This window comes from Dermochelys coriacea, chromosome 13 (assembly GCF_009764565.3).
Source record: "Dermochelys coriacea isolate rDerCor1 chromosome 13, rDerCor1.pri.v4, whole genome shotgun sequence".
Lineage (NCBI taxonomy): Eukaryota > Metazoa > Chordata > Testudines > Dermochelyidae > Dermochelys > Dermochelys coriacea.
In genome coordinates this window covers 418,205-436,638 of record NC_050080.1, presented here as the reverse complement: position 1 = coordinate 436,638, position 18,434 = coordinate 418,205, and the positions used below count along the sequence as shown (strand labels likewise).

Below are 18,434 nucleotides of genomic sequence, written 5' to 3'. Positions count from 1 at the left end.
CGGAGTTGGGGGGCAGGACCCTCTGGCTTCCCCAGGACCTCGCCTGGGCGGGCTCACTGTGGGAAGCGCACGGAGGGCAGAGGATGCTGAATGCTCCGAGGTCAGACCCAGGAAGGTGGAAGCTGTGTGAGCTGTGTGTCCTGCAGACAGTCTGCTCAGAGAAAGGAGACTTCCCCAGGGTCCTGACTGGCTTCATAGGGATCAGTTCCAGAGCATCACCCAGGGACTCCGTGACAACTGGTGGTAGCGGTGGGATGTACTGTACCCCGTGGATGGCGCTTCCTGCAGTAAGTGACTGGGGAGCAGTAAAATGAAGGGGGATTGACGAGGAGCAGGCGTGCTGAAGGCTCAGAGAGAAGCGGTTTCGGGGGGCGGTTAACCCTGGGAGTGTGTGACCAGCGAGAAGGACTGTGCAGTAATGGGGTCCCCCTGGGGACTGCGGGGAGCAGTTTCAGGGGTGGAGGAGCCTGCGGCTTGGCCCTGGGCGAGAGAAGGACTTTTGCAGTAACAGGGTTCCCCTGGGGATTGCAGCGAGTGGTCCCAGGGGCGGAGGATTCTGCAGCTCAACCCTGGCAAAGAGGTGGTGACCTCGAGAAGGGCTGGCACATGAGGGGTTCTCCCTGGAAACCATGGGGAGCTGAGAGCACACAGGCCTGTGAGTCCACAACAATTTGGGAAGAGCGGAGTGATGGCCTGTCACCATCTCCTTAAGAAGGACATTGTAACCCTGTGCAAAAAGAGAGGGTTGAGCATTGGAAAGTTCACCAGTTGTGACAAAGCTCTGTCCTTGCCTCCGTGGGTCCCGCATTTCCTGGCAGATTTCGCTAGCCTCAGAGGCTCACTGTGACCCTCCACGTAACCCTTCTTTCTCTAGAGACAAGAGTCACAGTCTACTGAGCCATTTTCATCATAAGCCAGCGAGGGAGGTGAAGAGACGTTATCCTTCCTTGCACAGTCTCTGCTGTCTCCCAGTCTCAGTGATTAAACAGGGGGCAAAGGTGGGAGTGGGGAGCCCGGGCCCACCCTCTACTCCGCTCCAGCCCAGGGACCCTAATAGTATCAGCTATGGTAGCTGACCTTTTAGAAACATGACTTGTTCAATTCCCTGGGCTACTTCCCCCACAGTAGTCCTCACTTCCTCAAGCTCCACTTCACCCTTACCTCAGGGCCTACTTCCTTGTGCCTGATATGATGCGCACTACTCAGCCTCTCCAACCGCGCAACTTCTTCCCACAGCTCCTGACATGCTGGGAGGCTTTGAACTAGTTTCAGCCAGCCCCTGATTGGCTTCAGGTGTCCCAATCAACCTAGCCTTCTCCCTGCCTTCTGGAAAGTTCTTAATTAGCCCCAGGTGTCTTAATTGACTTAGAGCAGCTTCTATTTCACTTAACCTGGTACCAGGGATTTGTTTAGCCTGGCGCTTATATATCTATCTTCCACTACTCTTCCATAGCTATCTGGCCTTGCCCCGTCACATATCCCCCGCCCCGCTCAACACCATAGAGTAGGGCAACTTGGGACGCCAGGCAGTATGCTCGTGACAGACCATCAGCATTGCCATGGTGGCATCCAGCCCTGTGCAGTATGCGGAACTGGAATGGTTGGAGGGATAAGAACCACCTGGTGATCCTTGCATTCTTTTCCTTATTCCGCTGCATCCACTGGAGGGGTGGATGGTCCATCACAAGCGTAAATTGCCGGCCTAAGGGATAATAATGCAGTGTCTCCATAGCCTATTTGACAGCAAGGCATTCTCTGTCGACTACAGCATATTTCTGTTCTCTTGGGAGAAGTTTTCTGTTTAGATAGAGGATCGAGTGTTCCTCTTCTCCCACCATTTACGACAGAACTGCTCCCAACCCCACCTCAGAAGCAACTGTTTGTAAAATAAATTCCCTGTTAAAGTCCGGGGCTATGAGTACGGGGTCATTACAAAGGGCCGTCCGAAGGTCTGTAAATGCCCCCTCTGCTGCGTCGGTCCATTTTACTGTGTCTGGACCTCGGGCCTTCACCAGGCCCATTAGGGGACTTGCCCTAGTTGCGAAGTGGGGAATAAAACATCGGTAGTAGCCTACCACGCCTAGGAACGCACGGACCTGCTTCTTTCGGGTCGGCCGGGGCCAGTTTTGAATTGCCTCTAGCTTATTCATTTGGGGCTTCACTATGCCCCTTCCCACAATATATCCCAGGTACCTAGCCTCTGCTAGCCCTATGGCGCATTTAGCGGGATTGGCAGTGAGGCTAGCCCACCTTAAGGTGTGCAGTACTGCCTCAACTTTCTCCAAGTGAGTTCCCCAGTCTGGCATATGGATGATGACATCATCTAGGTATGCAGCTGCATAACTAGTATGGGGGTGCAGCAGCTTATCCATGAGGCACTGGAATGTGGTTGGGGCCCCATGTAGCCCAAAAGGGAGGACTGTGTACTGGAATAGCCCATCCGGGGTGGAGAATGCTGTCTTTTCTTTAGCTTCTTTGGTCAGAGGAATCTGCCAGTACCCTTTTGTCAGATCCAGTGTAGTCAAAAATCGGGCACTACCCAGTCGGTCAACCAGTTTGTCGATGCGTGGTATGGGGTATGCATCAAACTGGGATATTTCATTCAGTCGGCGAAAGTCATTACAGAATCTCATGGTACCGTCAGGTTTAGGCACTAGAACAATTGGACTGGACCACTGACTGTAAGATTCTTCAATAACCCCTAATTCTAACATTTTCTTTACTTCAGCCTTGATTTCCTCTCTTTTGGCGGCTGGGATTCGGTAGGGTCTCAATGTTACCTTGGCTCCAGGGATCGTGCGTATATGGGGATAGGTCTCAGTCGTCCGCCCTGGTTTTGTAGAGAACACATCTCTGTTGCGATTAATCATGTCGACTGCCTCGATCTTTTGGATCGGCGTCAAGTCGGATGATATCCTCACTTGCTTGTATAAGTTATCCTCCTGGGGAAGGGTCTCCTGCATGACTAAGCATGCCTCTCGATCGTGCCAAGGTTTTAGAAGATTGATGTGGTAAATTTGCTCCGATTTCCAGCGGCCTGGCTGCCGCACCTTATAGTTCACCTCTCCCACGGCTTTGATTATTTTGTAGGGTCCCTGCCACTGGGCCAACAGTTTACTTTCTGCTGTGGGGGGCACCAGTACCATCACCCGATCCCCTGGTTGGAACCGTCGAAGCTTTGCTTGGTAGTTATGAGTTCGTTGGGTCTGCTGTGCTCTCTTCAAGTGTTCCCGTACAATGGTCGTAACTCGTGCTATCTGATCTTTCATCTGCAGTACATGCTCAACTATGTTCCTTCTGGGGTTAGGTTCCTCTTCCCAGGCTTCTTTGGCTATATCCAATATGCCCCCAGGGTGGCGCCCATATAGTAGTTCGAATGGAGAGAAACCCGTGGAGGCTTGCGGAACCTCCCGGATGGCGAACATGAGGTAAGGCAATAGGGTATCCCAATCTTTCCCATCCCGGCTCACCACTTTCCTGATCATAGCCTTGAGGGTCCTATTGAACCTTTCCACAAGGCCAGCTGTTTGCAGGTGGTATACAGAGGTCCGTAGGACTTGTAAATGGAGCAATGAACAGAGATCTTTCATCAACTTGGACATGAAAGGTGTCCCTTGATCAGTCAATATCTCCTTGGGTAGCCCAACCCGGGCAAAGATCTGTACTAGCTCCTTAGCTATTGTCTTGGAAGCTGTGTTGCGTGGGGGAACAGCTTCCGGGAACCGGGTTGCATAGTCCAGTACAACAAGCACATGTTGGTGGCCCTGAGCGGTCTTCTCTAGGGGCCCTATCAGATCCATGGCTATCCGTTCAAAAGGAACCTCTGTTATTGGAAGAGGTATCAAAGGAGCCCGCAAGTGGGGGTGAGGGCTATGTAACTGACACTCTGCACAAGAGGTGCAGTATCGCCAAGCATCTTCATGTACTCCTGGCCTGAAGAACCTCCGCAGGATCCATGCCTGGGTTTTCTCTACCCCTACGTGTCCTCCAAACTGGTGACTGTGGGCGAGACTCAATATGGCTTTCTGATGATTTTGTGGCACCAGAAGTTGTTGGATCTCTTGCTCCTGCATTTGCATCACGCGGTACAGGAGTTCTTTCTTCACTATAAAGTAAGGTCCGGGATCCCGGACTGTCCCATCCACGGGTATCCCATCAATCTCGACCACCTCTTTCCTGGCGTTATCATATCTGGGGGTCCTCTGCCTGGTCCCGCCCAAAAGTCTCTCTTCCTGGACTAACCTGCCCAAGCTCCCAGGGGCCGGCTTCTGCTTCTTCCAACGGCTCGCCGCCGTCATGGCTGGGGGCAGCTTCTGGCTCACCTTCTGTAGTGGAAGTTTCTCTGTTGGCTGCTCACGTCCATCTGCCTACTAGGGAGGTCTTCTGGCCCTGGGTCAGGATCCAGGCTTCGCAGCCTCTCTCTCTGTTTTCTGTCTTCCGGGTCTTTTGGGGGGCTGAGAACAGATCCTGAGAAATCTCAGCAAACATCGGGGGTTGACATTCCCCCGGTGACGAGTCGCTGTCCTCAGGGTCCCCACCTCCCTCCAGCCTCTCCGGGGGGAAGTAAATTATCAAACCCTGGATAGTCCCTCCCAATGACTACAGGATATGGGAGTTTAGGAACTACGCCCACGGTCACCTCAATGGAGTTTCCCTGAACCTCTATCTCCACTGGGATGGTAGGGTAATGGCTCACGGCACATCACTGCTACGCGTTTGGCTTGTAGCAGCTGACTATTTTTTACCAGCTTACCCGATATGAGGGTGATAGCGCTCCCAGAGTCCACAAGCGCTGTAGTCTCTGCTCCATTTATCCTCACTGGCCTGGTGTAATTATGCGGGGCTAATGCGACCCCCACGAGGTGGATAAGGGAGCATGGGACCTCCCAATCCCCCAAGTTACATTGCATAGGCTCCTCGGTGCTGGGACACTGTGCTGCTATGTGCCCCCACTCCCCATGTGCATAACATCTATAATTGCTTGTAATCACTCCCCTATCCCGGGGGCTAGGGGGTTTAGTCCCGGGGTTCCCCCCACCCAGCCAGCCCGATTGGCTTCAGGTGTCCCAATCAACCTAGCCTTCTCCCTGCCTTCTGGAAAGTTCTTAATTAGCCCCAGGTCTCTTAATTGACCTGGAGTAGCTGCCATTTCACTTATCCTGGTACCAGGGATTTGTTTAGACTGGAGCTAATATATCTATCTCCCACTACTTTTCTATAGCCATCTGGCCTTGCCCCATCACACAAAGCACAGTTAATCGTGCAGCTGGAGGAGGATGACCACTCTAAGGAACAGATTCCTGACTCAAATGGGGCTATAGCAGGATCTGGGAGTAGCTGGAGTGGTAGCCAGGCATCCCCAAGACTCCTGTCCCTGACCAGACAAGGGTCCAGCCAAGGGTCTTCACGATCGGGTTCCCCATCAGGGGATTGGAGATGGAGGGGATTGGAGCCGAGTCCAAAAGAGCAAGAGGACTGCGAGAGACAGCGAGAGTCCAAGAAAGAGCTGCAGAAGCAGCCGCAGCATGAACTGGCGATGGTGGAGCGGAGAGGCAGAGGGGACCTCCCAGGGGTGAGTGGGGATAGACCCCGGGGTGCCAGTTCCGCAGGGAACCTCGAGACTAAATTGCTGCTCCTGGTTAAGGGGGAAGGGGAATGTGGATGCCCACCTCACTGCCTTTGAGCACGCTGGCGATTTGAATCAGGGGGACCCTCTGGAAAAAAGCCCCGGTGTCTAACTCCCTTGCTGGGTCCCAAGGCCATAGACTCTGTCAGCCAGATGGGAGCGGAAGGTGATGGTCAATCGGGAGACATTCCTGGGGTGGCGAGATCCTGGGACAGAGAGAACTGTTGTCAGGCCCTGGGTGGTGCAGCCCCACCAGATCTGAAGGGCTGTGTGAGCTGGGTGAGAGTCCCAGGGATGAAGCCTCTCGCCCTGCCTATGGCCCAGATCCCTGTGCAGACACAGGAGAGGTTGGGCTGGCTGGTCATTGGGGTTCTCAAGGATACCAGCTGTGAGACCCTGTTGTGGGGTGACTGTCTCTCTTTGGGACAGGATCCAGACTATGCTCCTGTAACTGCCGAGGGTTTGAATTTGAATCCAGGGAACCAATCGATGGAGAGGGAAATGGTCACTGAAAATGCAGCTGACCTGGCTGGCGGCAGGGAGGAGCTGCTAGGCTCAGGATACCTGCCTGCCTGTAACCAGACCCCTGGGGCTGGGGGGGGCAGAGAGATGCTCCCTGCCCCCTTGCACACCAGAGAGGGGGCTCACGCTGGCTCTGATGCAGTGAGGAAAGCAGCGAGCTCGCTGCCTACCCCCACTGGGACAGCAAGGGCAGCGCTGAGCACAGTGGGAGCTGAGACCCCAGCTGACGGGGGGAGACACAGGCAGGGCAGGGGATCTGTTGGGAGTGGCAAGGTGCTTGGTAAGGAAAGTTTGGATGAGCCTAGGCAGCCTTGTGAGCTGATGGCTTTGTCTAGTCAGCAGGGTGGGGCAAGGAGAGTGGCAGATGAGTGTCCCTGGACCTTACCTGTTAGCTGGGTGGAGAAGTGTGACAGGGAAGGAAACGTGCCTGTGTCTGTCAGGGGTATTGACTTGCCTATGGAGGAGCTACCCTGATCTCCAAGCCCTTGTCTGTGAACAGCCCTGTGTGCTGAGATCCCAAGCTGTGTGTCTGGGAAAGGAGAAAGTGTGCGTGTGTCTGTGGAGCAGACAGAAGGGGCCTTTCAGCCTGTGATGGTTGAGAATAGTGCAGCTGTCTCAGAGTTGGTTCTGGATTCAGCTAAAGCCCAGGAAGGGAATGGTCCTAAGTTTGTGTCTGCTCGGGAGGATGGCCCTGTAACTAGGTAGCATCCAGTTAGTGTCTATGTAAAATCCCAGAGACCAGACAATTCTGGGGCTTGTATTTTGCCTTTTGCTAGTGTGTTGTTGGGAAAGGCTGAAGCAACTCTGTCTAATCAGGTTGAGATCCTAGCCAGGGCACAAGGAGAGCAGAAAGGTGATTCAATTGTGTTACCTACTGAGAGTGTGGAAACCTGTAGCAAGAAGGAAAAGATTCCTGAACTTGTGTGTGGCAAAGGGAAGGAGAAGGCTTCTAACCTTTTCTCTAGGAAGTCTGTAAGTTTGCCTGAAAGGGGATTGTGTAGGAATCCACCTGATGGGCCAGAGGTAATTCTGGATGTAAGTGAGACCCAGAGTGAGTCTGTTGTTGCTCAGGAAAGTGTTTCTCAAGAGCAAGCCCTAGGTGAAGAGGGTAAGGGCAGAATTTCTGTGAAGGGTGAATTGTTGCATAGAAAAGCTCTAGGGAAAGGAATCCTCATGGAGTCTTTGCAAGCAGTTTACTGCAACTGAAGGGTGTGAAAGTGATTTAATCAAGACAGTTTCAGTTCCTAACAGCCAGAAATTTTCTGTTGTGAATGAAGCCGCTGACTTTCCTGTTGAAAGATCCAGTGTGGATAGCTTTGAGAAGGTCTCAGATGAAGTGAAAGCTGTTAAGAAAGTTAAACAGTCCTATAACCAAGTGGCTGTGTTTTGGGGCAGCTTGTTGGGGAGACAAGGTTGTTGAGAAAGGGATGTCTCCATGCTAGTTCTGTAAGTGAACAGTATGTGGCCCAGGTTAAGATGGGGGCTCTTAACCAAGAGATCCCGAATTGCAGGCCTCCAGATTGGAGCGCTGGGAGAAGACCCGATCCCAGTTTGACCCCTGGGAGTTTTGGGGTGGAAAAAGGGCATGGGCCACATAAACCTACCCACATGCAGCATGCAAGTGCTGTCAACCACCCCCAACCTAAGGGAGGACGTGAAACTGGAAAGGCCTGGTGTAACTCCCACCAAGGAACGGGAGAGATGCTGGGGCATCCATGGGAACGTTGGTGGGTTCGAACTTCCCCAGGTCACCGGCTAAAGTGGCCCCGCTCAGTTCGGTCTCAATGGGGGGAGAGATGTGACGAACTGGGACTGTTCTTAATGTTTCCTCTGAATAGTGTGGGGGGTACCTCAGTTTCCGCTAGGCAGTTCTTAAGTATCTAGGTGGGGGGATAAGGGTGTATGATCCATGCAGAGCCCTGGAGGGCAGGTGTGTGCAGGGGTCTGGACACAGAGAATGGCCGACACCCTGTTTCCTGGCAACTGATGGCCTGGGCCCTTCCCCCCTGCAAGGGGAGAGCTAAAGGGTTGGAGAACAAAGGAATCCGGTGCCCTCCTGGGGAGGAAGGGCTGGAGAAAGTTTCAGTTTGGGGCTGGTTAAATCGAGACCATGGAGTGAAGGGCAGACGTGGTTGTCTGGCTCACTGCCTCCCAAAATGGACCCGGCTGAGGGGTCCTGTTCTCTGCACCAACAAGCTCTGTGTTAGACCATGTTCCTGTCGTCTAATAAACCTCTGTTTTACTGGCTGGCTGAGAGTCCCGTCTGCCTGCGGAGTTGGGGGGCAGGACCTTCTGGCTTCCCCAGGACCCAGCCTGGGCGGACTTGCTGTGGGAAGCGCAGGGAGGGGCAGAGGATGCTGGATGCTCCGAGGTCAGACCCAGGAAGGTGGAAGCCGGGTGAGCTGCATGTCCTGCAGACAGGCTGCTCACAGAAAGGAGACTTCCCCAGGGTCCTGAGTGGCTTCGTAGGGAGCAGCTCCAGAGCATCGCCCGAGGACTCCGTGACATCCCTGGGAAGCAGAACCTGTCTAAGTCCCAGGTCAGTGCAGGTGCTTCTGCAGAATGGCACCAGGGTGAGTTCTCAGTCACTGGGATCACCCGAAGGTGCCTTGCCTGGTGCCATCGGCTGGGGGTGAGGCAGGTATTCCATGGGGGATGGGGACCTGTTGGGTTGCTAATTCTGTCTGTAGAGGGAGGGCCCTGGCAGAGTCCAGAATCATCCTGGAAGGGAAGGATTAATTAACTCTCCAAGGGAATAACAAAACTCCTTTCTCCATGCAGCTCTGGCACAGCCTCCACCAGCAAACTCTGTTCACCTGGGAAAGCCCAGACTGCAGCTCCTTCTCTTCACTTTCTCTGTCCCCCTGGCCTCTGCATGGGCAGGGAGTTCCAGTACTTGGGCCAGGCTGCTGGCTTTTGAGGAGGTAGCATTTGGATGGCTGTCAGCAGGTGTTGGGGTCTGAAGTCATCCTAAAGCCTGACTTCAAATGTAGCATGAAAAAGCAGAGTTTGCTGGGCTCCATCCTGTACAAACCATAGGAGGGAATCTCTTGGACTTGGGGAATGGGTTTGTTCCAGGGTGAAATGGGCATTTCCAGGGGCATGAATGATCTTCTTTGTGATGGCTCATGGAAAGGAGGGCAGCGAGTACCCAGGCTGCCTCCATGTTGTGTCTGACTTGGTCAATGTTCCATGTACCAGATGTCGTCTCCCAGGAGGCTGGAGGAAACCTCACAGCCCAGGCACAAAGCCTGCTGCATGCACGTTGGGTTTATGGAACTGTGCTAGATATCCGTGTGTGCCACTGCTCATTCCCATTGTCATCGGAGGCATGAGCTGCCATGAAGAAGCGCTTCAGGAGTTATTCAGCCAGCCTGATGGAGCTGGGAAATGATAGGGCTCCACTCTGGGAGACTTTCCCTTCTTGTGTCTTTAATGCATGAGGTTCTTTGTGAGAGTGATACATGGACAGAGGGTCACATATGTTCTGGCAGAGGACAGGAACCCATGGAGATGGCCAGCCCTGTTAGAGGCTATGAACTGGCCAACATGAGGAAAAAAGGGCCCTCTCCTGTCTCTCCCAGGAGCACGGGGTAGAGCTGGAGTCCTGTCAGCTTTTCAGAGGTAGGCATATGTACAGGGTCTCACATCAGCTGCCCTGCGCTGCCCTAAAAGGGGGGAATAGAATCCACTCATCTGTGTAACCAAACCTGCCACATTCATGAGCCAAACCCCACAACCTGCCCAGAGAACATCATGGCATTCCCTGGCAGAGCAGCTCTTCACACAAGCAATGGGCTGGAGCAGCGCAGTCTAGGGGCACCTTCAGTGGGTGGAGGGGACCACCTGGGGCTGAGGGCACTCATGCCAGACCTACTCTGGCTCTTCCTTTACTGGTCCCCAAAGCTCAGCACTGGGAGCTTGGTACCAGTGGGAACTGAAAATGCTGATGAGGCCAATCTCAGCTCAGTTTTCTCCCGGGCTCCTTGGGATTCCTCACCTCAAAGGCAGAGTGTTTGTTCCCCGTCATTGCAAGGTGAGACTGCAGCTCCTCTGACATGTACATGGCACCAGGCAAGCCCAGCATACAAAGCGGAGTCAGGGGCTGGGGAGCCACCATGGAAACACAGCTACAGAAGGGGCTGCCTCTTTCCTCCTCCTTTCTAGTAGCAAAGGATCAGACAGGTAAAGGGGATCCACCAAACTGCAGTGCCAGCAGAGAGGACTCAGCACAGATTCCAATGGGCCTGGGATCGAACCCTGGAGCGCTGTCAGGACAAGTTGCTCTCCTCTGTGCCCCAGATGAAGAACAGATGCTGTGAGTCTAGCTGGGAGTTAATGCGAGATGACTTCCTGCAGACAAGCGTGTCACCTCCTGGTGGGGCACCGGGAGGGTTACTATGTTAATGTTTGTGCAGCACTTGAAAGCTGTGAAGAACTAAGTAAGTGCTCAGGATTGTTACATTACCCAGGTGGCCAGAGGATGGGAGAGCAACAGAGCTCTGACAAAAAGTCTCTTCTTCCTCATCTTGGTGCCATGATAGAGACTTGGTGCTCTGGCCAGGAAGGGAATGGTGAGGGGGCCTCTCATTCACACCTGATTACATGGAGCTGCTGCAAGGCAGAGCTCGGGGCAGGGGGAGGGGTGTAGTGGAATGGGAAGCGGGAGCTCGCCCTCACGTTACGGGAAGGGGACGTGCCATCTCTTATGCTGCTAGGCACTGAAAAACCACAGCCAGTGGACAGTCAGGTATGTAGGCAGGCAGAGTGCCCCAAGGGAGCACAACAAGTCTCGGAGGAGCTGTCTGCCTAGGGGTTGCTGGAGGGAGGATTCATAACTGAATGCATCAGGCATGACAAGAGAAAACACATTCCGATTCGTGGGGCTGAGGCCAGGGGATTTGGGTACCTCGGAGTTCCACTGGCCAAGCTCTCGAGGCTGGACATGTGAGATGTGGCTCTGTCTAGAGTGCATTATGCTGTTGCAACAACAGAGACACTCTTCTGCTTCTCTCTGCTCCAAGCACCCCTTCCCAAACATCACCATCTTTCTCAACGATCAGAAAGGCTCCTTCCTCTGTATGCACGTGTTCTTTCCGCAAATAGTGCATCACCCCTCCCCGTCCCCCAGGGAAGCAGCACAAGAAGCAAGCGAGAAAGAGCAATTCTATCCCCAAGGCCCATTTCCTACCATTAGAGACCAGAAAATAAAATCTACATTCTGCAGCACTGCTAGTGAAGTCCCAGTAAGGCAGTGGATGTGCACACACAGTATGTGAAGAGAGAACGTGCACAGTATAGCATGTCAACACTGCAATCAGAGGTGTGATTGCAGCTCGGTTCAGCACACCCATGCTAACGTCAGTCTAGCTAGTATGGCTACACAGCAGTGGAGACAAGTATGACCCTGGTACAGGCCAGCAATGTAAATATGTCCCCAGTGTTCTGGCTTGGCTTGTACAGCCCACCCGGGGGTCCACACTGCCCCACCTTCACTGCTCTTTTTAGCCATGCTAGTTCAATTAAAGCTAGCGTGGGTGTGCCTACATGAGCTGCAGTCATACCTCTCACCACAGCATAGACACACCCCTGTGCCTACAACGTATCTGAGCTAAGGCTGAGTGTGCCCGGCCCAGCGTATACATGTTTGAGGCACAGTACGTACTTCATGCACACACAGGGTCTATGCAGAGCTTGTTTGTGGGTGAATGTGCAGCTGTGTGTGTGTACTCTGGGAGTCTGGGTCACGTACCCTTGGTGGCTGATCCCAATAACTCACCCCAGCAGGGCTCTCTCACCGGCTGCCTTCCTAGCATAACACTCTGTGCTGATTGACGGGAACTGGGCGGGCAGTGAGGTGGCTGTGGCTGTACATATTAAGTCAGCTTAACTTCTGTACCCGGAAAGATAATGGAGCAAATAATTAAGCAATCAATTTACAAAGATCTAGAAGATAGGTGATAAGTAACAGTCAGCATGGATTTGTCAAAAACAAATAGTGTCCAACCAACCTGATAGCTTTCTTTGACAGGGTAACAAGCCCTGTGGATAGGGGAGAAGGGGTAGATGTGGTATATCTTGACTTTAGTAAAGCTTTTGATACGGTCTCGAATTACCTTCTCATAAACAAACTAGGGAAATCAAATGCTACCTAGATGGAGCTACTATAAGGTGAGCGCAAAACTGGTTGGAAAACTGTTCCCAGAGAGTAGTTATCAGTGGTTCACAGTCATGCTGGAAGGGCATAATAAGTGGGGTCCCGCAGGAATCAGTTCTGGGTCCTGTTCTGTTCAATATCTTCATCAATGATTTAGATAATAGCATACAGAGTACACTTATAAAGTTTGTGGACGATATGTGGGAGGGGTTGCAAGTGCTCTGGAGGATAGGATTATAATTCAAAATGATCTGGACAAACTGGAGAAAGGGTCTGAAGTAAACAGGATGAAATTCAATAAGGGCAAATGCAAAGTACTCCATTTAGGAAGGAACAATCTGTTGCACACATACAAAATGGGAAATGACGGCCTAGGAAGGAGTACTGCAGAAAGGGATCTGGGGGTCATGGTGGACCACAAGCTAAATATGAGTCAACAGTGTAACACTGTTGCAAAAAAAGCGAACATAATTCTGGGATGTATTAGCAGGAGTGTTGTAAGCAAGACACAAGAAGTAATTCTTCCGCTCTACTCCGCTCTGATTAGGCCTCAACTGGAGTACTGTGTCCAGTTCTGGGCGCCACATTTCAGGATGTGGACAAATTGGAGAGAGTCCAGAAAAGAGCAACACAAAATGATTAAAGGTCTAGAAAACATGACCTATCAGGGAAGATTGAAAAAATTGGGTTTGTTTAGTCTGGACAAGAGAGGACCGAGAGGGGACATGATAACAGTTTTCAAGTATGTAAAAGGTTGTTACAAGGAGGAGGAAGGAAATTTGTTTTTCTTAACCTCCGAGGACAGGACAAGAAGCAATGGGCTTAAATTGCAGAAAGGGAGGTTTAGGTTGGACATTAGGAAAAACTTCCTAACAGTTAGGGTGGTTAAATACTGGAATAAATTGCCTAGGAAGGTTGTGGAATCTCCAGCATTGGAGACTTTTAAGAGCAGGCTAGACAAACACATCAGGAATGGTCTAGAAAATTAGTCCCGTCACGAGTGCAGGGACTGGACTAGATGGCCTCTCAAGGTCCCTTCCAGTTCTATGATTCTATGTTTAAAGTTTCCCGTAGGGATTCCTACATGGTTCTACGTTAATTCGAAGGTCCAGTGCGAGACTTTGGGACACTCCCTCCCCACCAAACAGCCAGACACTGTGCATTCCCAAGTGCCTTGCTGTGGCCCTGAGCAGGCCTGTTAGAACATTATCTCTGTGTCTCATTTGCTCATTATATTCAGGTTTCAGAGTAGCAGCCGTGTTAGTCTGTAATCGCAAAAAGAAAAGGAGTACTTGTGGCACCTTAGAGACTAACAAATTTATTTGAGCATAAGCTTTCGGGAGCTATAGCTCACTTCATCGGATGCATTCAGTGGAAAATACAGTGGGGAGATGATTTATATCCACAAAGAACATGAAACAATGGGTGTTATCATACACACTGTAAGGAGAGTTTTAGAGTAGCAGCCGTGTTAGTCTGTATTCGCAAAAAGAAAAGGAGTATTTGTGGCACCTTAGAGACTAACAAATTTATTAGAGCATAAGCTTTCGTGAGCTCACGAAAGCTTATGCTCTAATAAATTTGTTAGTCTCTAAGGTGCCACAAGTACTCCTTTTCTTTTTGTAAGGAGAGCGATCACTTAAGACGAGCTATTACTGGGGGGGGGGAAACCTTTTGTTGTGATAATCAAAGTGGGCCATTTCCAGTAGTTGACAAGAACGTCTGAGGAACAGTGGGGGTGGGGAAATAATATGGGGAAATAGTTTTACTTTGTGTAATGACCCATCCACTCCCAGTCTCTATTCAAGCCTAAGTTAATTGTATCCAGTTTGCAAATTAATTCCAATTCAGCAGACTCTCGTTGGAGTCTGTTTTTGAAGTTTTTTGGTTGAAGAATAGCCACTCTTAGTCTTGGGAGACAGGCCAGTCCTTGCATACAGACAGCCCCCCAACCTGAAGCAAATGCTCACCAGCAACCACACAACAGAACCACTAACCCAGGAACCCATCCTTGCAACAAAGCCCGTTGCCAACTGTGTCCACATATTTATTCAAGGGTCACCATCATAGGGCCTAATCACATCAGCCACACTATCAGAGGCTCATTCACCTGCGTATCTACCAATGTGATATATGCCATCATGTGCCAGCAATGCCCCTCTGCCATGTACATTGGTCAAACTGGACAGTCTCTACGTAAAAGAATAAATGGACACAAATCAGATGTCAAGAATTATAATATTCAAAAACCAGTTGGAGAACACTTCAATCTCTCTGGTCACTCGATTACAGACCTAAGAGTAAAGGAGTACTTGTGGCACCTTAGAGACTAACAAATTTATTAGAGCATAAGCTTTCGTGAGCTACAGCTCACTTCATCGACATCGAAATGCATCCGATGAAGTGAGCTGTAGCTCACGAAAGCTTATGCTCTAATAAATTTGTTAGTCTCTAAGGTGCCACAAGTACTCCTTTTCTTTTTGCGAATACAGACTAACACGGCTGCTACTCTGAGACCTAAGAGTGGCTATTCTTCAACAAAAAGCTTCAAAAACAGACTTCAACGAGAGACTGCTGAATTGGAATTAATTTTCAAACTGGATACAAATAACTTAGGCTTGAATAGAGACTGGGAGTGGATGAGTCATTACACAAAGTAAAACACTTTCCCCATGTTATTTCCCCCCCACCCCACCCCCCACTGTTCCTCAGACGTTCTTGTCAACTGCTGGAAATGGCCCACCTTGATTATCACTACAAAAGGTTTTCTTCCTCTTGCCCCCTCCTGCTGGTAATAGCTCATCTTAAGTGATCACTCTCCTTACAGTGTGTATGATAAAACCCATTGTTTCATGTTCTCTGTGTGTGTATATAAATCTCCCCTCTGTATTTTCCACTGAATGCATTTGATGAAATGAGCTGTAGCTCACGAAAGCTTATGCTCAAATAAATTTGTTAGTCTCTAAGGTGCCACAAGTACTCCTTTTCTTTTTGATTATATTCACAGGCTGTCATCAGCTGTTTTCCCTTCCATACTGTGTGCTCCTCTCTGGAGTCCCTGTTCCTACCCTCTGCCCTGTTCTCTGTCATCAGGAACAGCTCCAGGATAAAGCTCTTGAATCCAAGGCCACAGTGCGCTGGCTCCAGGCTACTCCTGGGTCAGCTACGCAGGTCTCCTTTCCAGCACACAGCAATGCTCCATTTCCATGAGCAGCTGTGTACAGAGACCCGCAGCACAGATTCCCCGCACCACAAAACCCAGCCTTCCAAGGGAATTTTTCACAAGTCCAGGATGTTTTCTGTACATCAGCTTTTCATTGCCACCGCTCACCACTCAGGCCACCTGGCAGAGCCATAAGGCTGCTTTTGTGCTGTAGGTAATGAGAGTTTAATTCTCAATTTCCTTAGCCACAAATGAATGGAAGTGGGAAACGTTCTGCGCAGATCAGCTGCTGCCCAAAGTGTGCCCCTGCTCAAACATCAACTCCATGGGTTTCTGATCCCTCCCATGAACCCAGCCCCTGCCTCTGGCTCCAATGGCATGCCCCACAGTACATGCCATACTGTACATCTGTCAGTCTTCTTCACTGCCTGACCTGGTCACTCACCAGCCTGTTCCCTGAGGCTGCCCTACTGTCAGTCACACGTATGTATGAACATCGCCCATTCCCCTTTTCTGGTACTCCTTTGCCAATGACGTATCTGTCACTCACATAGCTTGTGCCCTCACCTGTTTGCTACTTGCACACTGGTTCTGTCACTCACCTGCCAGATGCCTGCCCTACGTCACCCATTCGCCCGCCTGTCCTCTCTCACCCAGTGCTGTCACACTCTGCTGCATGCCCCTCTCCAATCACTCACCCACCCACCCAAATCCCTTCTCAGGCACCCGCTGGGCCCTGTGTCACTCGCAGGCCCATCACCTGGCAGAAGAGAACGTGAAGCTAGGAAGGTTGATTTTACCGGACAGGGTTGTTTGCAGCATCGGGGTCCAGGGCGGTGACCACTCCTACCACAGAGCCAACATAGGCATCCTCCTGGACTTCCATCAGGTCAGAGGGGGGCTGGAACTCTGGGGGCTCATCCACGTCCAGCACAGAGACCCGCACAATGGTTTGGTCTCGGAACGTGCCCAGATCTACAAACCTCGGGTCCACAAACTTGTTCAGGGCCTCCACCACCACCGTGTGAACCGTCTTGGCCTCGTAGTTAAGGGGCTGAGACAACAGGATAGGGTTAGCGATTCACCATCTGACAGTTCCTTCCCACCTCTGGTGCATTCACTACTGCTGCTTTGGGTTAAATCCCACCAGGGCTCTCGGGAGAGGTCAGGACTGGAGAAGCCAAGAGCCTGAGCTCCTGCCATGCCCCCTACAATGTCTCGCTACTGGGCAGGGAACTCATAGCTGGGAGCTCTCCTGCCATGCCCCCTACAACGTCTCCTGCTAGGCAGGGCACTCCTAGCTGCGAGCGCTCCTGCCTCGCTCCCTAAGGGCTGCTGCTAGGAACAACGTTTCCTGCCCTCCCCCACTCCACATTCAGATAAGGCATGATGCAGGAACTCAGAATGCACTGAGAAGGCAGTGAGCACGGTGGGGGCGAGTGAGTGATTTTCAATGGTGTAGTGATCATTAATCACCCTGTGATTATTTCTACAGCAGAGGTGACTGGAATGCTATGGTCTTGGTGAGCACTCATTCTTTCCTGCCTGCACCAAGTGCTTTTGCCACAAAAAGCAGACTCGCTCCGCGTGTGGTTGGTCAGGCTCAGGCATTCCGTGGGCATATTGCTCTCTAATAGGTGCTATTAATAACGGGGATTAGTGTTAGCCCCCTACGCTGCACACCTCGCTTCCGCGCACGGCAGCATTCACCCCTTCATTATGGATTTGTCTGAAAGTCTCTCTCTGTAAATTCTGTGCTCACAACTGTCTGTGTCCCTTAGCGTCTGTGGGCAGCGACTTCTTCAGCTGGCGCCGTGCCTGCCTTGGCTTTCTTTGGCCCTTTCTTTCCAGTCTGTTTCTCCCTTTCTCTCTCCTGACACTTCTCCAGCTCCCTGCTAGTTGGGGGGCAGGTCTGAGGCTTCCAACTTCTCTAAGATGCTGTTAAACCAGCTCTCGGAGGAGTGATTCCCCAGCCTCTGAAACACACCAGCAGCAGCAGGTGTCATCAAAAGGGAAGGGCTCTGTCCTGCTCTGCCCTCCCCACCTACCTCCTCTGCCTCCACCTCACACCTCCTCCTGTGCATTTCTCTGGGTTTACCTTCTGCACGGTGATGATCGCCTCCTGGGTGTTGCTGTCTGTGGTGACTTTAAACATCTGCACCCCGTCCTCATCTTTGATCTGGTATGTCATGTCTGTGTTCTCCCCCACATCCGAATCCTCCGCCTTCACTCTCCCAATCGCAGAGCCCACAAGGGCAGTCTCCACAATGCTGAACTGGTACATCTCTGCCAAAGGAAAGGGGAGGTGCATCACAGTGCGGCCTTCGCTGACCCTGATCCCTGGGTTCCCTTTAGGCAGTGCACAGACACTCCCTGGGGGCATATCTACTAGGTTAGTGTACCAGCATACAGGCAGAATGCCAGCCACCCTATTGGGTGCACCTGGCTGGTCCCTGGTCCGATGCAGCTCAGCTACCGCATGCACAGATCGCAGAGTTTTGTCCTGTCTAGTCTGCAATGTCCCATTTATCCTTGGCAGCCATGCCAGATTCTGGGCTTCGTTGGGGGCACATGTGGGACCTGGATGGAACCACAGAGGATGCCCCATTTCCTATACCCCTGTGCAAGGCGTGTTGGCTTTTCCTGCGTGAGGAAAGCAAATAAGCCCACTCTGGGTGAAGACAGCTGGTGAGAGGCATTAGGGAGCATCCCCGTCTCTATAAGTCTGGTAAGCCTACCAACCTGTCTCAGAACCAGCTGCACAGACGTCGGCCAATCCAGAGCCAGTGCCGAGGTCTCCATGGGCACAGCATTAGCACAGCCCCATTTCCCACTGCTAGTGTCCGGAATACAAATGCGCTCAGAGGACAGCGCTCCCTCCAGCTGCAGCTTGGAACCCTTTGTAGCTCTGCCCCAGACTGCCAGCCAAGTGCTACAGAGCTCTGCAGCTGGTGTGCGAGGCAGAG

The 18,434-nt window shown here is 51.7% G+C and overlaps 1 protein-coding gene across 8 annotated transcripts in view; it reads right to left on the bottom strand.

Annotated features, from left to right (window-relative positions):
* The window catches only part of CDH22 (cadherin 22), a 177,231-nt gene that overhangs the window by 55,454 nt on the left and 103,343 nt on the right, over positions 1-18,434 (bottom strand). For all 8 annotated transcript variants that reach the window (XM_038369499.2, XM_043495891.1, XM_043495890.1 and 5 more), the window contains 2 exons: positions 17,567-17,754; positions 16,269-16,522 (listed from right to left, as the gene is read on the bottom strand). In XM_038369499.2, the coding sequence (XP_038225427.1) occupies positions 16,269-16,522; positions 17,567-17,754 (442 nt within the window). The remainder of the gene's footprint in view (positions 1-16,268; positions 16,523-17,566; positions 17,755-18,434) is intronic.